Source organism: Botryllus schlosseri, chromosome 16, assembly GCF_051294905.1.
Source record: "Botryllus schlosseri isolate E-star chromosome 16, Bs_hap1, whole genome shotgun sequence".
Lineage (NCBI taxonomy): Eukaryota > Metazoa > Chordata > Ascidiacea > Stolidobranchia > Styelidae > Botryllus > Botryllus schlosseri.
The window spans coordinates 3,405,888-3,432,889 of NC_137251.1; the positions used below are offsets into that span (position 1 = coordinate 3,405,888).

The following is a 27,002-nucleotide window of genomic DNA, read 5'->3' on the forward strand; positions in this document are numbered from 1 at the left end:
TTGAGATTTTCCAAATTTTGGACAACCCTACTATACACTATATGGCATTTTTACGATCTGCAATATTTTAATTAACGTATACTAATCGCGCAAAGTGTTAAAGCCGTATACGACACAACTTTTCCGTATTGCTCTTCGACTGAACTAGGGGCCTTATAATTTGGGGGCGGGCGCCATGCAATGATATTCTCTAAAAAGGGGTGTTCGAGTAAGCAAAGGATTAGTATCGCATTTCCGTATCAATACTATCATTTACATCCCATGATGTGGACGACTGCTTATTCTGTCAAAAATTGACACCTCCTGGGATGCATCAATATGAATTAAGTTCTCTAAACCATCCGCATAGTTCAATTTGCACCTTTTGACAATCCCTGCGAACGAATTACGATCGTTTTCACAACTACTTACTTACTCGAGTAGATTTAAAACCAGTCAATTCTACTTCTACTTCAAGTAGTTTTAGGTTGCTTATGAAAGAAGTACTTCAACTCGTCCTTGAGTAGATTTTTCCGTCGGTACTTCTACTTTACTTGAGTAGCTTTCCTGACTACTTTGACCACCTCTGCGCAAATTTCGATGGCGCCAGAAATGCATTTTAAAACGTCACCTTGAAGCTGTACCAATCGAATGTGTTTGTCACATGGGGGTGGGCATTAGAAAGATAAATTAGTACAGTGAAAGCCTCTCCTCAACCCATTCTTGTTGAAAGTTGGTTATATTTCGTCACGTGTCTTTATCGCACATAATATTGTGCAGTAGGCCTACTTTGGCAGAGAAAAATTTACAAGACCACTCGGCTCAAATTCCACATTATCATCACCATCGCATGTTATAACATTAGAGTGGAAGGTTTTTCTTCCCTCCCAAATTCGTGTTCAGAAATATGATCGGTTTTCGGTCAAGAGATGGCGCAGGGTCCAGTATCTTGCCAACACATTCGGATGTAAATGTAATGTCAGCTCACTGCAAAATACTTACTAAATGGAATATCAGCCGGCGTGACTTGCAGCCACGGGATATCGTTTTGATTACCGACCGTAATCGGCACGGAAATTTCCTGAGAGGAAGAGTGGAGTCTGCCATGTCAAGTGGTGGTAACTGTGTTTGTTGCGACAGCAATGCGTGACATGGAGGGTAAACGCACTGCCTCCGCCACCTTTGTAAACAGCTCAATTCCCTAGTTGGTGCTTTTGATATCTAAAATCCTTCTTGACTGCATTATCTTGTCGCCGTATTGCAATGCAGTGGTAATTTTATCCCATTGTTTTCTTGTGCTTACTTGTACTGTCTATATCATCCTCACTAGTAAAGCAGTGAGCGCATACCGTCCCCCTTGTCACCGGGTGTGTTAAATCAGGTCACGAGTTCGAGCGAGGTAGTGTAATGGTTATGCGTCCGGCTTCTCGAGCGGTAGGTCGTGGGTTCGATCCCCGGCCGGATCATACCAAAGACTCGAAAATTGGTATCCGCAGTTATCCTGCTAGGCGCTCAGCAATCACGGATAGCATGGAGGAGAAAAAAACGGGGGCGCAGACTAGATGACCTCATGGGGCCGTATCGCAACTCCGTCGTCAAAGCATCTCGATGGTGCAGGCGAAAAAGAATACCATATCTCTCTCTCTCTCTCTCTCACTTTACCACTGAATCCGATTGCGACTCCGAATCCAAACATTTTCCATAAAGGCCTACCGATCCCGACCCCGGAGACTTTGTACACAATCACACACCTAATCCGACTCCTAATATTTTCTTGATAGATCTCCAACCAGAACATTTCAGCAAATCTACTTAGATAATGATTATACATTTATTAAACGTTTAGCTACATTATTTTTACCAATTGAATCAGCCTGTTATTTGAACATTTGTTCGATTTTAAATCAGTCGGTATCGGAGCCAGGGCATTTTAACAAACTACGACTCAGACGTCTTGATAATTATACCGCAGTACCGTTCAGATCTGATAACTTAACAAGTTTCTGACCATGGTACTATTGAGCTGCATGCTCTATGTGATGAATAAGCTCCTTGGATTGGCGTGTGGGCTGAAGACTTGAAAGAGAATTCTGGGTCGTCGTTAGTCAGCAATGCTATATAGTGCGTTACGGCAGAAACTGTAATACCGATTCCAATGAAGATCCACCGACCGCTGCAGTCTTTACAATAAAATACATTTTCAATTATACTGCCTATATCACTAAATAACAAGTTGCTATATCATAAACTCAACAGTTTAACACCTCACGTTGTGCCACTAAAAGAAACTCAGTCCAATGCTTCTAAAGCTTCGTTAAGATTCAGGATGCTGCTGAGTGCAGTCACACCCAGCTGGTCGTATACAAATCTGTAGTAGAACTCCGGAGCGTCGCAGCTCAGTTTCCTCAAGAATAGGAGGGTTCTGCCATCAAACGATGATAAAGTTTTCCTGTAAAACAATCAATTTACGTTATGCAAACCTGTCCATGCTACAGCAAGTATAAGCTTAACCTTCGGCTCCACGTTGTCTAAACTACTATATAGTGTTGATATGCATCATGCATGACCGTTCGTAACAAAATTAACGTAATAAGTTTCGGTAATATGGCGCCACAATCAGATCCTTAGCTTCTGCATCCCAAGCACCCAATTTAGGGGGCAAGCCCGAGGAATCTCCAAAAATTTTCCGTAAACCAACAGAAACTAAATTGGGTATTTTGGAAGAGATTAAAAATCTGGGAGCAATTTGGAAAATTGACCTCGCGCTTCGCGCGATTTACTGTCACAGCAAAGTCTGAACAATTTAGTTTGGCAGTGTCACACGAATTTCCCAATGATCATATTCATCAGACATGAAGCGATTATTTCATCAATGTAACCGATAACAGAACTTCGTATAATCTCACGCTTGAACGTTGTTCTGGGAGGCCCATTTTCTGACTTCCTTTGACATCCAGTCCTCTACGCGGGCACGCGCCGGATGCGCGGAGTGTTGTTTAGCGATGTTACGGGGTCCGTCCTTTTGAAAAATGCAAGCTTTTCATTTTGTACAATATCTACCAATAACTAAATGAAGGGACTTCATGAAACACTGGAAGTCAAGTCGAACAGTGCGAGTTGTGTTATATCATACCACGATCAACGAACGCTCATATAAACCTGTAGTTCCATCATTCAGATTAGTTTCCAACCAGTGGGGAATTATCCAATCAGGGGGAAATTTGTAATTTTTAGGGCGGATCTTGCTTTAGGATAGTAAGCGCTGGCACACCCGACTCACCAAATGTTTCATTTGTATAGCAGAACTGTACAGTATGAAACTAGTTCTTTCCATAGCTAAGTTCCTCTTGGCTGAATATTAGCTTGAAGTATGTTATTTGAAATCTTCCCTTTTCGTACGAATACCCCTAATTTTTGAGAATATAGCTCATATGTACTAAATGTGCGACTTGCGAGCCGATTTTGAGTAGCCCGTGGCAGCCTCTCGACAAAATCTTTCTTAATCGTGGTAAAGTCATGCCGAATCTATTACGACGAGGCCGCTAGTGAACGATGGACCTATTTACCATTTTTCAATTCAACATCTGCCCATCGCTAAAAATACATTCCAAATTCACTAATCCGACTCAAAGTCGTGGCAAGCGAACTTGATGACATATTTGTAGTCAACAGCTACTCGATCGGGAAAATTCAATGCCAAATTAGTGCAATGATTCCACAACGGAAAGGGTGCGGATGACTTCTTTTCTTTTGATTCATATATTTTCTAGACAATAGAATAATTTTTTACAGAAGTGGCAAGCCTCACCAAAGGATAATGCAGTCCGCATTCGAAATAGTTCGGGCACCTCTGCCCTCTGCCCTCTGCCCTCTGCCCTATTCTCGGCTACCGTCTTCTACCACACAACACGTACCTTTTTTAGCGACCTAGCAACTTTTCAGGGAGGGATTTTCGATCAAATATCGGGCGGAGGGGTCCACGAGACGAAAAAGGTTGGAAACCACTAGACTCATGCTTTGCAGTAGATTACATCACATTGCAGATTTGCAAAGGCAAGGTATGTGATAGTGTTGTGGGACCGGTGGTGAATATGAGAATAATATTTGCCCGATATTATGACTTTATGGGGCCATGCGCATTGTTTTACTGTGTGGCTATTATATTTGAGCTGGCGTGTGTGCGAAGATGTGCCGGCCGGTGGATTGTGCTCCGTATAATTTTATGAGGCCGATAGGTCTCAGAGCAGTGTGGTACGGGGGTCGACGCCCTGAGAACCCACGATGAACGAGAGAGGTTAATTTCATGTGACATTCCTGCAAATAGAAAACTTACTATAGCATCAGTTACAATTTTAGCTTTGTCTCCGATCTCTTTTTTCAGCTTATGCATCATCGTGTCGAACTCCGGTAAGTCACTGAAATCGAAGTAAAGCTTCGCTTCTTGCAAGGCGCCTTAATAAATTTAGTATTTTGTTAGTAAATGTTAATTTTTAAATATACAAACACTTCGAAACATGCGTGATATAATGATTGTGAATGCAATCATTTTGCAATTCATGAACCGCCGCGCATAATTCTGTGCCGTAACTGCATAGTATATATCATAAGTGCTTATTCGTCCACCTCAATCAGCATAGGAAGTGTCCAACACGCTCTTATTCATCTATTAGGCTTTGAGATTGGAGCAGGGTGATATCATTGGACATGTGACGTTACTAATCCGTAGAATGCAGAATAATGGTATTTTTTGATAGCATAATACTATATGATGTCCTGACTTGAATCTGTGATCCTTATCTGTACGTGTGTACTGTGCATATGTCAGCAACGGGCGAACGGTCATATCTTACAATACAAAATTTATAAATCGATAGGGAACATATTGTTGAATTAACCCTATGAAGTTGCCACGGAACATGAATCATTTCGCCGAATCCGATACGATCTATAAGCTAAAGCTACTGCAGTGCTTTTCAGCCTGTGTGACGGTTCGCACTTATGCGAATGAAAAAAATTGCAGTGCGAATGACGAACATGGTGCGAATGGTGCGAACGAAAAATCCGGATGAGTGCGAATGAAAATCGAGAGTAATTGTTAATTTTTCTGACGTGGAATAATTCAAATAAACCTAATAGGGAATTCAAGGACAGTGTCACAGTTGCAGTTTAGACGCAATTGTAAAATCTTGTTTAACTTACGACGCACCACTATAATCGTAGCTCTCACACGCCGTAGTGAATTAATATTTTCGCACTATAATTATTGCGTAACCAAAAGCCTGGTTTGGAAGCTGGTGTAGTGGCAGACATACAGTATATCAGACCGTCTGAGCCTGCGACAGGCTGGAAAACTGACGCCAAATTGACTTTCTGCATTCTTTCATTATACAATCATCATATTTTCGTAATACCTGTCCGATTAGCGCGAGGCACGAGGATAGTAGTACGATCGTTACAGACTCACATTTGCAAGTTACTGTAACGCTAATTTTTACCCCTTCAAGGTTTAATAAAGAATGGACCGTAAAAGGTATGATTTGTGGTCGACAAGGTGCCAGAGCTATCTGTTAATATGTATGTAATATTTGTTGAATTTAATGCAAAATATCTTGCGATAGTTTTTACATATCCAAGGTCATTATGTTGAGTACTGTAGTCAATAAGAGAGACACGCAGAAAATATGGCTTTATCATGAGAATCCTTAAGATTTGCCCGACCGGTTTTTCTGGAAAACATGGTCGAAGACCGTTCGGATGAACCAGTGTAGGGGTGAGCAACGAGCGAGTTCAGGCCTATGACACTCATTCATTTCGAGGCCAACCTCTTCTGCGTCGGGGCACATGCTGACGACGAAAAGTTTTGGCCAACAAACCGCTGATAAAATGCGGTGCCAGAAACCTAAGCGGCGACATAACCTTGGTAAAAAATGACCGAAGCTGGATGGCTAAACCTTTCGATATGGATATGCTCCGTTGTCGGCACGGAATAGTCCCGTTCTTACAATCTGAGTAGACAGTAGTTACAGTAGTACAACTGCGACACGCAGAGGAATTGAATTCACCACATAATTTGAAATCGCGCGCGTCAGACATGTTTTGTAGTGCTGTGTTGGGTATAGAATTGTGGTGTGCGCGTTCTGTGTGTGATACATGTCCGTAAAATCGTAGGATACTACTGTAATATTAAAAATGAATTCCTTTTCATGGGTGAGTCTCGAGTCGCGAGATGCCACAAAAACTCAGATCTTGGTGGTAGTCTAAAAAGCTGCTTTACCGTTATTAAACTGTTATGGATTCTCAAGTAGGGCTGGGCAAAATCGAGTACCTGAGTGATTCGATTCTGAATCACCTAATATGCTTCGAGTCGAGTAATCGAGTATCAGTCATTATGACGTCACAATATGATGTAATATGTAGAAGTCCAAATATGTACCTTTTATGCCACCACAATGAACGTAATGCCTGTTATCCATCACATTAAAGATGCTTTGGTATTTTTACTCGCGAGACAGAAAATGAGAAATCGAAAAGAAAAAAAGCAGAACACAAGTTGGAGCAACATGTCATAAGGTAATAGCGAGCTCTAATGTGCCTACTCTCCTTGATCGTTTTGGACATTATTTTCCAAGACATAAGGCAAAAGTCTCAACACAAACATGTGAGATTTTCACCCTTTCGACAAACTGGAGCCTCCGTGACCTTTGTGTCAGCTCTCAAAAACGAATTCTGCCAGCAAGCATTATTCACTCGTGAAAAATACGGTGTATTTTGGATAGTAGTGCAGAACCGATTTTAAGACCTCGCCATCCAAGCACTATTAGGCGTTCTTGTACAAATCCCAACAACTTGTTTGGCCGAGAAGGGTTTTAGTGAAATAGTTGAAATTAAAATGAGCGAAAATAGTTGCCTTTTCAATGAGACACTTGATAGCTTCAGCTACATAGGAGCCAATTTGTTGCACATCTGAACTAAATGTTGTTAAGTATCTTCATCTTCTTTTTGTATAATTTTCGGCTAGTTTGTACGAATGGAATTTATGTTACCAAAAAAGTGCGAATGGAGCTCAAAAAGGTTTAATAACACTGAGCTATTGTGTTCATCGTCGCACTTCAGGAGACACGACTATAGGCCTAAACGTATATTGATATATACTGTAACGCAATTAAATTATATTAAACCAAATTTAATCGCGATGTTGTGGTGTTTTGAATTGATGAGATTATTGAACAACGCCACCTGAACCTAATAGTAGCAATTTTCTTACCGAGCCAGCCATCAGGGTCGTAGCCTCGTGCAACTCTTATGGGAATCAGATCTTTTTGCAATTTATACGCATATCCCGCCTCGGTTCTGCAGTTTCGACTTCTTTTATAACTTCGCGACATACATATTAGTACGATTGCGGACTTTTCGACAGCGTCAGCCATAGCCTTAACGACGAGAGACAAGGATTATATATCAGTACAATACCAAATGGTGTTTTAGTATACGTTGGGATGGGTAGGCCAAGGGTGGCAAACCCTTTGCAGCATGCGAGCTGCTAATGAAGTTGTTATTTACACAGTTAGTTATTTTCATATTGAAATGAACCCGAATATTTTCGGCTGACACTCGTCAGGGGTAATCGTCAGCAACTAGTTCAAGTGTTTACAATATTTTGCTGACGATTACCCCTGACGAGTGTCAGCCGAACATATTCGGGTTCATTTCAATATGAATATACTATTTAATTGTATATTGAAGTTCTGTACCTCCAAGAAGCTCTTCAGTTAGTTATTTGATAAATGAATATTCTGTCATTTCTCACACGAAGTTTAATCACCATACACCATGTGTCTTAACCGGTGTCCCATGGAACACTATACAGGGCTCCATGAGACAGTCTCAGTGGTTCACTGAGGGTCAAGACACACGCTCAACTCATGCATATAATTTGTGATGATACGCCCGTCATGGCCATCATTGGCTCCAGGGAATTAGGCGCGATCATTTGTCGAATGGTGACTGTTGTCGCGGTAAGTCATGAGCAGTGGCGTAGGCAGGGGAGGTTTTGGGCTCGAAATCGAAACCACGTCGTTCTGAAATGCCGATACTATCAGCAGTATTTATATGCTCCATTGCAATTAAGCAATTAGGATCAAGTTGTTGCGTTTCGACCGAACAAAACGATGACACTTTCCAATGCCTCGCATTTCTCTGGTCTGAAAGGAAACAGCAGGAGTCACAATGATTGTCAATAAACACTCATTATAACGTTTTCGCTTTATTGTGTGAGAATTATATTTTAATAGTTTTATTCCTTTAACATTCTGTTGATGCACAGTTCATTGTGTGCACGATATTATTCTATAGTAACGTATTAGATCTGTATTTAGATATGCATTGTGGTAAACTTATGTTTCTATGACTCAGTAAAACTTTGGGCTTGCAGAATAGCGCAAGGGCCGTAAGTGTTCCCAAGGTTATTAAACCTTAAGAACCACTGTCCTAGACATAGTCTGGATTGTAATTGCTAACTGCGGACAGCGCGCCTCAAGTACGAGTTCAAATGCTTATTGGTCGATGGAAAGTTATATGCGGCAATAAAAAGATGGAATGGATGATGGACAAGGACGTTGTCGTTAGCGATCGACCCATTAACCTCACTCGGGCCTACTAAAACTCGGCTGTGCATTGTATGCACCGACATTAACGGACAAGATAGCGTAATGGTTAAGCGTCCGGCTTCTTGATCGGTAGGTCGTGGGTTCGATTCCCGGCCGGGTCAGACCAAAGACCGGATTAGTAACACTGGTATCCATGACTTCCCTGCTTGGTGCTAATGCATTACTGGGATAGCATGGAGGGGTGGTGCATGACTTAGAAAGCCGTAAAGGCTATATTTGTACTTCCTTGTCCAGCGGCATATGTACATCAAGCACTCATGGTATGCATATGCGCAGATCGTGTGTATGTGTATCATGAGTCGGTGTATATGCCGCAAAAACATCAAGGACAAAAATAAACTACGTCCTTTTCCTTTCCTTTTATGCAAGTGAGGCAGGAAATTTTACTTCCCCGAGTACAAAGACTCTTCAATCGAGTAATGACTAGGACAAGTTTTTGTTGCACTAAAATCGTCAGAAAGATGCACTTGATTTTAACAAAAGTTGCATTTATGATTTTTGTTAGATTATTAGGGTATGAGTTACTCGAAAGCTTCATGCAGAGATGTCAAATTTGTTACTTTAGCACAGTGTTTCTCAACCCCGAGTCCGCGGACTCAAATGAGTCCGTGGAAGGACATGGATGAGTCCGCGAGCACAGGGATTTTCGGTAAATTAATCGACACACACGTTGACAAATTGTCAACCTGATATTTCCCCATGTTTTTCAATGGAAAAGCGGAAGTCTCATTTTGAATGTGTTATATTAGATGATTTTTTATTGATAAAACCTTACCAAACGATCATAGATCCTAATTTGGAGGTCCACGGACATAGTCTTAGCTTGAGCATGTCGAATATCCACATAAAATATCGAAATTTAGAGTTTTTTCTTGAATTTCCGATATGATTTCGGAACATGAAATTGACGGACCTACGGGGCTCGTTCACTTTCGGACCAAAGTCATCACAGCCTTACGGAGAAAATAGCTTTTTGGTCCGAAAGTGCATGAGCCCCGTACTGGTCCGGGTTCGTCAAATTCAGATTTGATACTTGGGCTTCAACCTTGATGGGTGATTCGCAAAATACAACTCTTGAACTGTTAGTCACCTTAATAGCTGTCATATAAAATGCAAAGATACCCAAATATGTGACTAGCGGTACTGAGCTTGAATAGTGCTTTCAGAACTATATTCATTGTAGTAGAATTTATTACCTCGAAGACTTTTCGCGTTCCCCTTATCAAGAGATATACAATAAGAAGGAGAAAGAGTTTGTCTACAATCGTTAAGTATGCCATAAATATATACCGCTAATTGTCTGTGTAACGTCTTCTGTGCATTGTATAATTTTATTTTTGTCTTGTCCCTTTATTAGACTACCGGTACAGCTGACTCTGGCCAGCTAGCGTTCCTTTTTATTATTACACTGTTACGTCATATCTTGCCAATTTGGTTTTCGTTGTATGCTTCTTATTGTGCCGTTAACTCTTGATGAGGGTCATACGAAATGCCTTCAAGTTAATAAATTATACTACAATGAATGTAGTTTGGAAAGCAATATCAGAGATACCTCAATAAGCGATGTTTCGCCACGTATATTTCAAACGCATGAACAACGAAACATCAAGCTCTACAACAAATTGTTCAGCATTCCAAGCAATGTTCGTTCTCCTGAAATGTTCTGTGTCTTGGGCAATCCATTTGGTTGCAAGTGTCACAGGCAAGACGGATATGCTTTGCGCATCGCTAGCATCTTTCTTGCTTGATACCAAATATGTCAGGTGTGCCTATAAACCCTTATTATCGCCAACTGGAATTTTTCAAAATGCCCTACATTTATGCCCGAGGTGGCCCATTGGTAAAATTGTCATAACCTATTCCATCCTGGTTATAAATGTACAATTTTGGACGGATTGACTTGAATTTGGTACGCTTGGATGCGGAATTTGACGCTGAGTATTCACATACCGAAAATGCCAGGTATAAACCCCTATGACAGCTCTTCATACACACGTATGCAAGCGTTTTCGGCGCGATATACGCTGAGTGATATACGCTGAGACTTATGGTCCACTTGTAGACGTTATTTGGATATTGATAAATCGTAGGGACATGCTGGGCTCATCACAGAAACAATCTATAGTTGTCTATTAACAGTAGAACTCGAAATATGGACTACATTACTGAACATGAACAGTTGTTTGCATTGCAAAGCCGACAGATATGGAAAGACAACTTTAAAAAGGCTTCTTTGACTCAGTTTTGGGCAATTGTGCAGTCGATGGAGCATAGTCTTTCAGATCTTTGCTAGCAAGCTGCAACAGCTCTTTTGCCATTTCCAACCACATACCTGTGAAAATCTGACTTTTCAACGCTGACGATGATCAAAAGAAGTATCGCAATAGACTTCAACCGCTAGATGACATCAGATGTAGGCCTACATTACCAACCACAATTCCGGAATTCGATAAACTTGTCAAGCAATTTCAAGGACAAGGCTCTAATTGAGTGTGTGTTGAGTGAAAAACAGTGCCTGATTTTTTCGTTGATACCGCACTCTCTTGGATAGAAATTAAAAAAAAAACTAATTTTCATTAATATATAGCTCGAGTCCGCGGATATATAGGCGAGCTTGAGAATAGTCCGCGGGCCAAAAAGGTTGAGAACCACTGCTTTAGCATTTCACGGACAGTTTGGCGAAACCGCATAAAATCACTTTTTTTTTTTCAGGTACACAGCAATAAGATGACGCAGTGCGGAATAATTTCTCTCAAAAAGGACGAACAACATAGCGATAATCCACCCCTCCCTCCCCGTAAAACAACTGTCAAATACCGCACCCATAGGCCCTGAACTTAGGTATGTTAGGTATGCCGCGCATACCTAGGAATATTTTAGGTATGCGGCATACCCAGAATTCGGTTAGGTCTGTAACTGACTGGCTGGTGAATTGATCGATTTAGAAATAAGCAATGCATTTCGTAGTGCTGCTGAACACGTAGGCAAATCAGCAGCAATATATTGAAGCCCGTAGCAAAACCTCGTCCTTTTAAAATGGCCATTCCGACGCTAATACAGTACTCAGTTAGTCCTATTTGATCAGAGTTGCGCGCGGCCACCTCCAATTAGCGAGAAGCGTGTTTCCAATTAGCGGGAATCGTTTGTGCACAATGTAACGCAACGCGGTTTCCCGCCGAGATGAATGCGAAATTACGTCATTAATTGCCGCGCGCTCTGCAATCGTCGCTGGCCTGATTTATCGCGTGTCTACCAAGCCGAGTTTCGCTGGCTTGAAGAATCGCATCTGCAATAGGTCCGGTGCGCACTATACCATCGCTGGTCTGCGCACGATACCATCGTTGGCCTACAGCCCTACACAATTGCGTCTGAAATAGACCTGGTACGAAATATATCATTGCTAGCCTAACTATCGCGTCTCGGGCCTAGCATGATTTGGATCCTATCGCTCGATTGTGATTAAAGATTGACATCGAATGTGCGACGCGTACGTACTTGAACATAGCATCATCAGAAGATGTGTGTCAAGGTTTGAGTTATAAAAGATGAGAAAGGGTTAAACCACCTGAAATCGCCGCCATTGTAAAACAGACTCCATAACAACTCGGCCATGCGCCTGAATACATTGGACGCAAGTATTTAGGAGACAGGCAACCAACAAAACCGAGACCTCGATACTAGCAGAGATGTCAATTTCTCTGGACGCGAAATGTGGCGATTGTCATCTTGTGCTGTGTACAGTAAACATATGATATCTGATACGCCGGCCGGAACTATCGCGTCTTCTGTGATTGTGGTGTCAGACTGGCGCAGACATTGAACATCGACGGAATTGATTGAAATACATTCTGACCGTAAGCAGACGGCGGCGTAATTGATTTTGATCAGACCTGGGCAAAGTGCGGCCCGCGGGCCAAATGCGGCACGCGAAGTCATTCTGTGCGGCCCGCGAGAGGTTGCTTGGAATTCATAAAAAACCTGCTTTTTTAATGTTGATGCGAGGAGTTGAACCGTAGGCTGTATCAACTAAACAGGAGATTCATTTACTTTGAAGCCTGCTTATTAATGTGCCTCGATCACCCTGCCTACCTACCTCGCATGCGTAATCCAGATTGAAAATAAAGGCTATATGGTAAAGTATGAGTAACAATTTGATTCTCAAGAAATCACTCAGTCCATAAAGTTTAGGTCAAGTCTACGTTGTTGTCATTGTCACATTACGCAATATACGGTGTAGGCCTACGTGTTTCAAATTGTTACGTGAGGCGTTTCCTAATCACTAATTCGTACAAACAAGTCAATCAGTGCTCGCGATTACTATATGACTCATATCTATCACGGGTGGGTCCATGAAGGATGAACGGGCATGTCAAAAAGAGAAAGCCGAAAACTGAAATTCAAATAAGAAGGTTTAGAGCATTACTGGAGTTACGGGCAAACCGGTCCTTTTGGTTTTTGCCGAGCATGTCGCTGAGATTGAGGATTTAAATTATGACAAAAACACGAAACACTCGGACAAGGGAGGACGAATTTCAGAAAAAACTGCCAACTTCCCTCAACATCAAGGCTATTTGAGGTGCACACTGGTCGGAATGCAGCAACCAAGACGAGCTTTGCACTATCCCAGTTACATTTCGGTGCGGTGGTTCTCGAAAACTGGAGAGGGCGTGAAAGCATCTGAAGGGAGGCGCGAAGCTGAAGTTGATATTTTTTCGCGCTTCGCGCGATATACCCCAGCTTATAGTATAGCTACTGCTCTCTGTATTGTCCGACTTCGATATTACGGAATTCTCTCACCAACAACCATAACCTTCCATGCCACGAAACTATCTGGTGGGATTAATAGAATTCTGGTTGCTCATTTTAGTATCTTGTGATAGCATGATGGGGAGGGGGTTGCGCGCGAAATTTTTCACGATCATAGAAAAGGGGGCGTGCCCAAAAAGAACCAGTTTTAGTATCTTAACAGAAGAACGTGTACACGGGTTTGAAGAGAGTTACAAATATATCATGTTATCATTTTTCGAATCATGACGGCAAATAGATATTTTTTTAATAAATCGCCACTACGCAACATCAACACATTCATTGAGCAGCATTTCTTAGCAATGTAATTTAGAAATAAAATTAAAATAGGCTCGAGAATATAGCTAAAAAATTTCACTCGGCCCGCCAACGTATTTTCTACTTCTCATTTGGCCCGCGGAGGAAAATAACTGCCCACCCCTGATTTTGATTAACGCTAATACTATGATTGGAAAATGTCTTTCAGGCTCTTGATATCGAAACTTCTGACTCCTCTGAAATCAGAGTCACTAATGAGTAGAGTCCGGAACTGACTTTCCATTTGGGAGATTAATTTCCGTAACTGTAGTTTATTAGCCGTCGCCAAAAATGCGTATTCGTTTGTTCTCGAGGTGAAATCTCCTAATTGTCGGCGCGCGTGTTGGCTAATATGTAGCCCGCTAATTGACTGCACAGCTCACATGCACAGTCGGACTCGCTTGTAATCTTATGGTAGCGTGATGTGTAACGCATATATATATCACGCGAGCGAGTCCATTACACAAGGATGCTGATCCGATCGATGTATTACCGGCATTGGTGCATGTGCTTAACCATAATAAACTGATGCGACCTTGGTAACTTTGAAATGAATTCAATCAGTCCAGAAAGCGGCCGGCTGGCTACGCGCCTGCTTAATAGTATCGTGATTTTGTCACCATATACAAGTGAGAGGTGATATTGAACGCTTGCGAGTCGGCTCATTTGTCAATTATGACGCACTATGACGCCAGCCCTTTGTGACGTCATCGATCTCGCACACCTAGGGAAAATCAGAGTTCAGCGCCTATGACCGCACCCCAAACCCCTAGGTCTGCAAACTTGACCCACGGCATTGCAGAAAAACTCACTCTTGGCGATTTAACAAAATCAATAGCCTGGACGTTCGTGAAATAGGAAACTATCTCAAATTTAAACGACAGAATTAAAAAAAGCGAATAATTAACATATTGTTTGGGCACGTTGGGGCTTGGCAGGGGTAGTTTAACTTCTTGCTTGCAAGGAATCGTGTCACATAAGACATTGAGATGCATCTAACCATGGCTACTGTTTTAGTAGGCCAGCATGATCTAACTCAGGGGTGGGCAATTATTTTCCTCCGCGGGCAAACGAGAAGTAGAAAATACGTTGGCGGGCCGAGTGAAAAATTTTAGCTATATTTTCCAACGTATTTCTATTTTATTTCTAAATTACAATGTTAATAAATGCTGCTCTGTGCATGTGTTGATGTTAGGTAATGAGAAAGTGGCGGTTAATTAAAAAATATATATTAGCCGTCATGATTCGAAACAATATTGAACATGATACATTTTAACTCTTTTTAAACCCCTATACTAAAACAGTGGTTCTCAAACTTTTTTAGACACGCCCCCTTCATGATAGAGAAGATAGAGATATCATGATATCACAACATATTAAAAAGAGCAACCAGCATGCTAGCAATCCCGACGGATAGTTTGACGGCATGGAGGGTTAAGGTTGTTGACGAGAGAATTCTGTAATATCAAAGTCGGACAATACACAGAGCAATATAGCATACGCCGGAGTTAAATCGAGCGGAGCTCGAAAAATTTTTCATTCAACTTCAGCTGCGCGCTTCCCTTCAGATGCATTCACGTCCCCCAGTTCGAGAGCCACTGCACTGAAATGTATAGCGGTTAGTACAAAGCTTGTCTTGGTTGCTGGATTCCGAGCAGTGTGCAGCTCAAATAGCCTTGATGTTGAGCATAGTTTGCAGTTTTTCTGAAATTCGCTCTCCCTTGACCGATTGTTTCGTGTTTTTGTCATAATTAAAATCTTACTGGCCAAACATCGTGCCCGGCAACCGTGCATGTGTGAATTCGCCATATCGTACCGGCACAAGCTAAAAGGATGGGTTTACCGAGTTTACTCCAGTATACAAATATTTAGTGCTCTAAACCTTCTTTGAATTTCAGCTTTCGGCTTTCTCTTTTTGACATGCCCTTTTGTCTTTTATGGGTGATAGAGATGAGCACGCGAGCACAGATTGATTTGTTTTCCGAATTAAGGATTTGGAAACGCCTCTCGTAACAATTTGCAACATGTACCCGTACCCGCATGATGCATAATGTGACAATGGAAACAAAGAAGGTTTGACGTAAACTATATGGAAAGAGTGATTTCCTGTGAATTCAATGGTTACTCATACTTTGCCACATTGCCTTTATTTTGAATCTGGATTACGAATGTCAGGTACGTAGGCAGCGTAATTGTTGCATAATAATGAACAGGCTTCAAACTAAACGAAGTTCCTGTTTAGTTGATGGTTTTAGTACACGTATCAACATTCAAAGAGAAGGTTTAATGTTATGAATTCCAAGCAACCTTTCGCGGGCCGCACAGAATGGCTTCGCGGGCCGCATTTGTCTCACGGGCCGCACTTTGCCCAGGCCTGATCTAACTCATCATATAGTTCTTTCTTATGCAAGTAAAAGAGAATAGAACCAATCTAGAAATAGTTTATAGCATGTTTCTTTAAATCACTCCTTCACATTTTTACGCAATATTTGACAAAAGTTGCAGTAAAAAGTGGCATGAAAAATTGAGAAAGTTGCAAAAAGTTGCACTATAAGATCCCTCCAAACAGCTTAAAACGTCATAGTACATAGATTCTGAGTATCTAGGAAGCTGCCGGAAGGTGTAAAAAAAGTTGCAGAAGTTGCAAAAACTGGCCCTAGTGATGACTTGCACAAATAATCTAAAATCTTAGCGAAAAAAGCGTGTATTGACACCCATATATCCCCATGATATACGGGTGTGAATATACACCCGTGGTACAGAAAACTAGAACCTACCTCAGACTTACACCACGGTATAAATCAAACGCCACATTCTAATCCAAATGATGCTTGCCCGTATATAAAGACGTAGGCACGTAGTATATTATGTGACCACGATATAACTGTGAGTGGGAGGGCGAGCTCGAAGGGGCCCAAAATTATTTCGTGAATTAACATAAATTATAGCGTATATTTTTAAAAGTTTATGCGATTTACTCTAAAAATTTTCGCGATTTAATGCTGACAAATATCTTGATTATTGGGTACCCTACCCCCGAAAAAAATATGCATGATTTTTAGAAATAGACAATTCGTCTTCGGCCATTATCGCGCCACGACGCACCGGCGGCATCAAGACGTATGAAGTTTTAGGCCATGTAACATGCGACTCTGTGAAGTGTGCCAGAACGATCAGCAGCGAGAAAACCAAGGCCAAAATGGACTGACCTTATACTGAATTAAAACTTCGATATCCATACACTAAGGTTTAATTGTCCATAGGCGCCTAAATGTCTGGTGCGGAATGTTCCTGTCCTGGCAATCTGAATCCCACAAGGCAAATACCATCCCGCCATCAGCGAAGAAATACCAATTTGAAATCGTGTGCGTCTTTTAGTTTAGTACGTTTCGGCGATTTCAATGTCTTTTGACGTAGCAGATATGAGGTCACGAAATAACATCATGAAACGCAGTCAACAGTTGTGCGCAACGCACCGCTATGAAACATGTCTGGCGCACGCGACTTCAAATTGGCGTGTTTTATTTTCCTCAGGGGTCGCATTTATACTGCGTGTGTACTACTGTCTAGTGAGATTGCAAGGATGCAACTTTTTGGTGCCGACCATTTCTAAGTTGGTGCAACTGATCCGAAAACGAAACCGGTTGCATCACAGACTCGATACCACGAACACTCCCCAAGACGAACGAGAAATATTAAGACGCTTCAGAAATCTCGTCGCCCATCATGTCTCCAAGGCAAAAGCGAAGGCTAACGCGAAATTCTTCAACAAACATAGGAAGGACACTCACAACACCTGGTCAAGAATTAAATTGCTCTTGCACCAGAAAAACGCCCCAGGCCTGTCTCGCAAATCACGAACTCGATTACCGGGGACAATCTGACAGATCCTGCGGTCATCTCAAATTACTTCAATTAATATTTTTGCAATGTAGGGCCTAATATCGCCTCATCTATCTCGAAACCTGCGTTGTTAAATGTTAAATCAGTATCCCACTCCATCATGCTCGAGCCTGCAACTTCCACGGAAGAGCTATGTTGCAATTCATGAACTTAAATCCATTAAGGCAGTTGGATATGATGTAATTCCAGCCTGGTTTTTAAAACTGCCCATTTTCTCAATTTCATGATAGAAAATGGTGCCTACCCCAATTATTTGAAAACTGCCAGAGTTGTCCCGGTTTACAAAGCCGGAGATAGAGCTAATATGTCACCAACTACCGACCTATATCTGTCCTAACGTGTATTGGAATTGTGTTCGAAAAATTGCTCCTCTTCCGCCTATCTTCGTTCCTCGCCAAGATGTCTATCATTTCTCCACAGCAATTCGGCTTCCGCAAAAAGCATCAAACCCCGCATACCCTGCTAACAGTGGCTGAACATTACTATATGATGTCTTGGAGAAATGAAGTGTCGGGTGTAGCATTTTTCTTGATCTAACAAAGCGTTTGACTCCGTCGATCATGGTATTCTTCTCTCGAAATTGGCGCGCTACGGGTTCCGGGGTCCACAACTAGAGCTCATGAAAAGTTAGCTGACTACGATTTATCAAATGGTCTCGATATCCAACACCTTGTCCCCCCACGTTTTTACCTATGGTGTTCCGCAAGGCTCAGTTCTTGGACCGGTCTTTTTTACTTTATATGTCAATTATATCTTTGAAACCTCAGCATTGAATACCACACTGCTCGCTGACGATATAGTCACCTCCTATCTCACGCACTATAGAATGTATACATTCTAAACACACACATACTACCGCAAGCTTGAATGCCGCAACCCGTGATCAAATGCCCAAAGTTCATGAGTATGGACGTCCCATAATAGCCTTCTGGTTAACGCTGCGAATCCCAATTATTGGTCATGAATTCCTGCGATAACCTAACCGTTGACATCGCTGGCCAACCAATTTCCAACGCTAAAAATGCTAAATACCTTGGTGTTTTACTGGATTCGGACAGGTCTTGGAAGAGTCACATACAATCCCTTAAACCACAATTATCGAAGGTATGTGGTCCGTTTCGCCGCCTTACCTACATTCTACCAGTTAGGGTTCTGTCGATACTATTCAACGCCTATCAAAGTTACAATACGGAATTCTTTGTTGGGGTGCTGCCTGCAAGAATACGATTGACCCACTGCAGAAACTACAACATCGGATCATCCGTATCATTGCCAAAGCCCCATACGGGGGCCTGGATGTGCAACTGATAAATCGCTACTCAAAAGATTTGGTGTTCTAAACGTAGAAGATATGAGGAAGCTAGAAATTCCCAAGTTTATGTATCAGTTCCATTGCGGTCAGTGTCCCTCAGATTTCAACGACTACTTCACCTCGGAGTCAAAAGCGCACAAGTACCGCAAACGCGTGTCAACGAAGAACAACTATCATATGATCAGGACGGAATACACGAAAACGCATTGCTTTATCAAGTATGCCGGACCCCAATTGTGAAACAGCATCTCGCCGGCTATCCGACAGTCGTCGAGCATGACCGCATTCAAGTCGAAATACAAGCACTTTCTTATGAATACTAGCCAGCCTTCAGGATTACCAGACCACGACCTAACATCGATCTCGACTTCCGCCACATGCTGTACTCTGCTGTACTTTTCATTCAGTGTGCATGCCTCTTTTTTACTTCGCCTAGGCTTAGGTGGGTGTCTGATCTCAAAGACTACTCCAAGTCCACATCCATATATCCATATCAAGATCGAATGTTTTGGCCAACCAGCGATGGTCAATTTTGGCCTGGGTTTTTATCGCCGCAGCTCTTTTTGAAACCGCACTTTACTCGTCATGTTGGCCAAAACTTCATGCATTCATGTGTCCAGGCGCGGAAGTGATTGACCTCGAAATACCGTGTATCATACAGTGTTGGGATCAAGTCACTACCTTCGAGTCACGAGTCATTTCGAGTCATTGCACATTTTGACTCGAGTCAAGTCAAGTCAATCGATTTTCAAAGGTGACTCGAGTCAAGTCAAGTCACTCGATTTTTGGAGGTGACTCGAGTCAAGTCGAGTCAAGTCAAGTCAAGTCACGAGTCAAGTCACATTTCAAGTCAAGTTGCCTTTTCGAAGTATGATGCATTATTACGTCATTGCAAGTTGCTAGCTGTTTGAAATGCAGATTGAGTGGTCATTACTTCCGAACCGATGAACGAATACAGAGTTAAATATACTCGCAAGAAGACGCTGTATCGCTCACATATACGTAGAACTGTTAAACTACGTATTTGCATAGCCTCAGTTTATAGTTACCAGCCAAAATAGAGAATAGACAAACATAATTATAAGATGCAACACATTACCCATTTACAAATTGATGATACAATTCGAGCCTGCGCCAATGATTGAGAATTACTTAAACTATATTCGATTTCAAGAAGACAAAGGGTTTGGTTTGGTTAGGGTAAGAACAGAGAACAGAAATAGACATTTCGCTATTTTATTAATTTAGTACTCAAGTTACGACAACGTAAGCTGTAAGCTTCAATCACTTCGTTTGCGGTCAATTTATTTGTGAGAGAACAATCGAGACTTAGTGAAACGCACAATATTTGATTGATTATTCGCTCTCACGGGTTACACCAGCGTTTCGCGAACAATCCTAATATATGCAAGATACAGTGATTTTTATCCACACCGATAACTTGATGACTTGAAATTGACTCGTGAATTTTGGTCCGAGTCACAAGTCAATCCACATTTCTGATACGCCGAGTCAAGTCAAGTCAAGTCATTTTAGCAAAGTGACTCGAGTCAAGTCAAGTCATGCGAAAAAGGTGACTCGAGTCTGACTCGAGTCAAGTCATGACTCGAGTCATCCCAACACTATCATATTCTTGCACCCGCTAGTTGCACACCCCTACTATAAAGCACTCCATCGGTCTCCCAAAGTGTTTTCCAAGAATCCAACTTCCGACATCTTAGCATGACCACGAACCTATTTGTGTAATATAAAGGTCGGCAAATTTTAATAGGGTTACTATATTTTGGAATCCGGAATGGAGAACATATGGTGACCCTAATTTTCATGATCAAGCCATAGTGTAGTAACGTTTTTCTACTTGTCTCGCTTATTGGCTATAGCAGTGCTTTTCAACCTTTTGAGCTCGTTTCGCACTTTTTTTTGTAAAATAAATTTCATTCGCACAAACTAATCGAAAATTGTTACACATAAAGAAGATGAAGATAGGCCTACTTAACAACATTTTGTATAGATGTGCAATAAATTGACTACTATGTAGCTTAAGCTGTCAAGTGTCTCATTAAAAAGGCAACTTTTTTCGCTTGTTTTGCTTTCAACTATTTCCCTAAAACCCTTCTCGGCCAAACAATGTTGTTGGGAATTTGCACAAGAACGTCTACTATAGTGCTTGGATGGCCAGGTCTTATAATCTGTTTTGCACTACTATCCAAAATACAGCGTATTTTTCGCGAGTGAAAAATGCTTTCTGGCAGGAATCGTTTTTGAGAGTCGACACAAAGGTCCTGCGAGGCTCTAGTTTGTCGAAAGGATGAAACGCCCACATGTTTGTGTAGAGGCTTTTGCCTTATGTCATTGGAACATACGGTGCAAAACGATCAAGGCACATTAGAGATCGCTACCTTATGATACGTTGCTCCAACTTCTGTCTCGCGAGTTTATGAGAAGAGCAAATAACTCACGATACTGTGTGTTTTACTCGATAGCTCAATCTAACTTAAGAATTCATTAAAGTTTAATAACGGTAAAGCTGCTTTTCGACTACCACCAAAATCTGAGTTTTTGTGGCATCTCGCGACCCGAGCGGCCGAGCCTCACCCATGAAAAGGAATTCATACAATCAACACAATGACCTTGGATATGTAAAATCTATCGCAGGATTTTTTGCAATAAATTCAATAAATATTACATACATATTAACAGATAGCACCGTGTCGACCCAAAAATATACCCTTTGCGGCCCATACTTTAATAACCCTTGAAGGGGTAAAAATTTGCGTTACGGTAACTTGCAAGTTTGAGTATGTAATGGTGGGTGGTATTTACTACTATCCTCGTGCTTCGCGCTTATCGAACAGTTATTACAAAAATATGATGATTGTTTAGCGAAAGAGAGTAGAAAGTCAATTTGAAGTCATTTTTCATACTGTATGTCTGCCACTATAGAGATTGCAGAGATCTCTATACTGCCACTAAACCAGCGTCCAAACCAGGCTTTTGGTTACGTAATAATTATAGTGCCGGAATATTAATTCACTACGGCTTGTGAGAGCTACGATTAGTGGTGCGTCGTATAAGTTTTACAATTGCGTCGCAACTACAAAAGTTACACTGATCTTAAATTTGCTATAAGGTTTATTTGAATTATTCCACGTCAGAAAATTTAACAGAGATTTTCATTCGCACTTGATCCGGATTTTCATTCGCACTATTCGCACCACCTTCGTCATCCGCACTGCAATTTTTTTCAGTCGCACAAGTGCGAACCGTCACACAGGTTGGAAAGCACTGGGGTGACTGGGCTATAGTAACCGCGGAAATGCCTAAACTATCCAGATGAATTTTTCTGTTGCATGATGCAACAAATATTAAACTACACACAGATTCTAAGATCTCTCTGGTTCCGTCTCGACCCAAAATTAGACACTTCGCGATCGATGTTTGGGTCGCGACCCATACTTCAAAAACCCCTGCTGTATACCCATTTATCAGATTTCCACCATAGCGTGGGATATAAATCAGGTCAACGGCACTTCCAGATACCAAATTGTGCTTTCACACCCTTCCAACAGGTGTAAATGAGTCAAGCACATCAATTCTTATGGATATATATCCCAGGGGTGTCATGGTTTCTGTTTTCGTGTACCACCCAAGAAATCCAAAAAGGTGTTACACGCAAACAACACTCGTTATACGGTCATGGGATATATCTCCAGAAGGATTGGCGTGTTTAACTAATTATACGCCACACAAACTTCCCCCGCAAGTCGCACCCCAACAGAAATCGCAAGGCAAAATATCAGCTCATACAAAATATTAGCTCATATACCTGTAATGTTGATCCGCCCATAGACTCCGTATCTATCCATACTCGGTATCCTGACTTTTCCAATTCATCCTTTATCTGAAAATGTGTTAGAAGATACTGAGTTGCGCGATTGTCACCGGATAATAAACGGTAATGCGGTTTTGCAAGAACCATTTTCAGACACACATTTCCTTTGGGTATAATATGTCGGGATTAGCCGTTTGTTCAGCTTAGATCAGAGACGCTCAAACTGCATGGCCCGCGACCGACCTCCGGCTTAACCACTTTGCAGCCAATATCTATGGATAGCGGCAGCCTCATACATGGGACCATAAATGATAAGTAAAATTCATACTTATTGCGCAGCAATTTTCGAGGATTCTGAAAAATTAGCTACAATTCTACAATTAGAACTTATGTAATTGCTCAACCCTTGATTTTGTATCATGGTGAACCTTCACTTCCGTCGAAAGACAAGCAACATCTTGTATATACAGTACATATAAATATAATTTTATGATATCTAGAAGTGTGATATACGCAATACTTGTTGGTATCGCATTTTCAAATTGGTACCTGGCGAAGTTAGCATGACCGGAGACCAGGCAAGGGTCTGAAGGGCCGCAGCCTACTCCCCCTCTGGCTTTTTTTGCCAATTTGGTTTGGGTTCCCAAATGGTCGAAAGTACCAAATGTTTCTCCTCTGGTTTAGTTTGCCTTCTGGTGTATTCTTTTTCTGTATTTCTCTCTTTTCTGTTTCTCTTCACTCGTCCTATCTGACAGAGGAAACCGGAGAGCCCGGAGAAAAACCTCTGCCTATGATCGGAAGGTACAGTGAGTACAGATCAGGCATTTCGTACCTGGTTGCCAGCCAGGTCGTACTAGAATGCCTGATACTGTTGGGTTTGCCGACTCTCACTCGACTTCTCAAAGTATTGCAGGCGAGACTTGCAGATAGCTAACTGAAGGTACGTCTGTGGCCGCATCCCTCGGCTGCTATACTATACAGCCTCTTGTTTTGAGCTGACGGGACTTTCGGCCCGCCACATTTGAAACTCTTATCCCGGATAAATTACACCGTTAAGAGTGTGCTCGTATGGGAATATGAAGGCCGAAGCCATGTACTCTTCCCGGTGAAATATTGCTCACAGATTCTGGTGATCAAGGTATGTACATTGTGTAATATAACTTTTAGTGGAGCGGGGCAGGTAATTTTACTACTCGAAAAGATTGTCTTGCACTGCTCGACTCGACTCGAATCATGATTCGGAATCGAGTTCTTGGATCATTGTGCCCATCTATACTAATTACTAATATCGCATCGACGTGACTCCTTTTCAGTTAGCAATATGGCTGAATACATACGTAATCTTACTCGTATTGCAATATTTTGATGAGCCCATTGGTAGCTTATCATTATATGTTGGCCGGATGAAGCAGCTCTCCATTCAGTGCTAGACTCACTATTGATATCATCTGAAAGTGTCGGAGATAGAACGCGTCACGTTTGCGAATGTAGTGGGCTTATATTAGATTTCAGACCATCCAAAATTTGTTTTTCATGCATATCCTCTTTCACCGACGCCATCTTTCGTTTATTTGATTTGGAATGCCGGGGTGGACTAGAGCGACTAATGTTCCTTGTCGACTCCACTGTGTTCAATCGCTCATCTTCTTCAAGAACCCAGATTGCACCAGATGCTATCTGTTTCAACGGTCTGTACATAGAAAATAGCTGGTAAAGAGAGCACAACATATTTTGAGGGGGGTTTTAATTACCAAAAGTAGAAATCCCTCTATATACGAATTATGTTTCTAATTAAAATCCTTGCCTGGAATACCGATTCAAAGTCATCCATTGAAATGTATCGTTGAAATACCATTTCGAACAGGGGTCGCCAACTCAAAATGGGTCGTGGACCACTTTTCGAAATTCGTAGAGACCGCGGGACGCATGACTTCAATATCGAGATTGAAATAGGTAACGCTGTTTTGATGACTCTACGTCAGTACAACGCTCTACTCTTTAACATGAGCGAAGGGCATAGTAACCACAAAGAAATAATATTTTATTGAAGAAATACAAATACAACAAAAAGTAATCATGATCATCAATTTCTTTCTATTTTGAACTATGAGCTGCGCATGATACCTGACACCAGTGTTCCATCTAAGCTGCGCACGTGCGCAAATGCGCAGTGCTGAAACGGTCTCTGCGCACAGAAAATCTAAGCTGCGCACAAAATATCCGAAGTGATGTTTTTTTTAGTCGTTGCGCACTGTTGTCCAATGGAGAATGGACCACGCAGGCACGCTGACTCGTGGAAAATTAGATGGAACATTGCCATAGGGAAATAGCGTTATCACTGAAGTCTGAAACTGAGGTACAAGTGCGGCCCGCAAAGTTAATTATTGCGCTCCGCGAAGAAATGAGAATTTGCAATCACGCGCGCCTCACGAAAGAAATTTTTTAGTATGGTCTCGTATGCGTGAGCGATACTGATATCATTTCAATAGCACATTATCTTCTGGGAATGGCGAAATAACATGGTTTACCAAAGTTATAAATAACAATGGGCCATCTCGAAGTTAATCTGCGAGAAACTAACGAATAGTCTTCTCTGCGTGGCATGAACATTGCGTAAGATTGACTCAGGACCGTAACTGCCGCACCCCAAACCCCCCAGTTGGAGATGCCTCGCTCGAAGGGGGCCGAAAATTATTTCGTGAATTAACATAAATCATGGTGTATTTTTTGGGACTTTTCAATAAATTTTCTCGCGCTGGGCGCGATTTAATATTGTCAGATATCTTGATTATTGGGTACCCTTTCCAAACAAAAAAATACACATGATTTATAGAAACGGGCACTTGGGCGTCGGCCATTACCGCACCACGACGCGCCAAGACATATGAAGTTATAGGCTATGTAACATGCGACTCCAAGAAGTGCGCCAGAACGATCAGCAGCGAGAAAACTTTGGCCGAAAAGGATTGCCCCTGTGCTGAATGAAAACTTCGATATATATAGGCTACATATATGTTTAATTGTCCATAGGTCCTAAATAGCTGGGGCCGAATGTTCCTATCCTGGCGATCCGAGTCCCACAACAAGACAAATGCCATATCTAGAGAACATTTTTTTCCAGTAGTGAAAGACCAATTTGAAATCGTGTACGTCTTTTAGTTCAATACGTTTGGGCGATTTCAATATCTTTTGACATAGCAGATAGTCACGAAATAGCATCATGTTACGAAGTAATGATACCAACGGGTACACCCGAAGATGTTTTATTATTATTTAGCGGGCCTATCTATTCCCAAACACCCCACTTGATCAGCTCCACCGGTAAATCTGATTATGTGAGCAGAGAGAGGATAACGATTAATTCCAATACATATGCAATTCCCTATCAGATTGACCGATTAATTGATGAATGATATAAATTGTTCGCGCCTCGCGCGCTTAGCAGAGACAACCACTAAACGGGCACACAATACAGATGGTAAGTACTGAAAAAAGTGCAGACTCCGGGGGTCTGCGCAGTGAGTTGGCCTGTTTGCGCAGACTCGTGAAAAATTAGAGGGAACATTGCCTGACACCACTCTTCAGCAACTGAAACAGCAGCAGCAGCAAACTTTTTGCTATTCAAGGCCGCATTTCGATTACTTATGTAGCCTACGGCCGCATTCCCGTGCATAGTCGTAATGAACGAACTGGAGACCGAATACTAGGGATGGTGCGAACCCCTGAAAGGTTCCGGTTAAAATGCTATAATAGTCCCATAAAATCAACATCTTCCGTCACTTTGCCAACAAGTTTGACCAGGACTTGCAAGGGAATATAAGCTTATGCCTTTACAGTCGAGTCCAGACCGGACAATGTATTTGGTGTCTGACTATTATATTGCTATATTTATATTGAGCAGATTGTAAAATGGGTTTCTATACTTGGTTCCAATGTTACGCCATAAACAAGTTATGCAGTAGCCATCACCCCAATAGCAGATATTTTTTTGTTATGATACAATAAACATATGTAATCAAGATTGATCCCGTACACCGTCTGGATATTTTACATTAGACAACGACGTATTTTTTATATCATTTTCAATGATTGGTTAAAATAAGCATCAATCGCTGACTACCCACATTTAGTGTATTACGTTCGTGCAGTGTGATTGCGGGTCAAGCTCATAGTACAGAGTAACTAAATATTCACAAACGGAAAGCAA

The 27,002-nt window shown here is 41.7% G+C and overlaps 2 protein-coding genes and 1 long non-coding RNA gene across 4 annotated transcripts in view; 1 reads left to right on the forward strand and 2 right to left on the reverse strand.

The window, feature by feature from the left end:
- Window positions 1–27,002, reverse strand: part of LOC145458607 (S-adenosylmethionine synthase-like) — a 178,678-nt gene that overhangs the window by 26,695 nt on the left and 124,981 nt on the right. The gene's annotated exons all lie outside the window — the stretch shown is intronic.
- Window positions 2,106–27,002, reverse strand: part of LOC145458605 (uncharacterized) — a 42,949-nt gene continuing 18,052 nt past the window's right edge. Inside the window, exons 10-16 of the mRNA XM_080337022.1 lie at window positions 24,310–24,485; window positions 24,143–24,243; window positions 22,790–22,864; window positions 7,244–7,409; window positions 4,313–4,431; window positions 2,886–2,998; window positions 2,106–2,428 (exon numbers count right to left, since the gene is read on the reverse strand). Coding sequence (XP_080193148.1) covers window positions 2,269–2,428; window positions 2,886–2,998; window positions 4,313–4,431; window positions 7,244–7,409; window positions 22,790–22,864; window positions 24,143–24,243; window positions 24,310–24,485 — 910 coding nt within the window. The 3' untranslated portion in view covers window positions 2,106–2,268. The remainder of the gene's footprint in view (window positions 2,429–2,885; window positions 2,999–4,312; window positions 4,432–7,243; window positions 7,410–22,789; window positions 22,865–24,142; window positions 24,244–24,309; window positions 24,486–27,002) is intronic.
- Window positions 5,689–13,511, forward strand: LOC145458614 (uncharacterized). The gene is made up of 2 exons (XR_013921167.1): window positions 5,689–6,549; window positions 11,358–13,511. It is a non-coding gene; the product is annotated as an uncharacterized LOC145458614 (long non-coding RNA).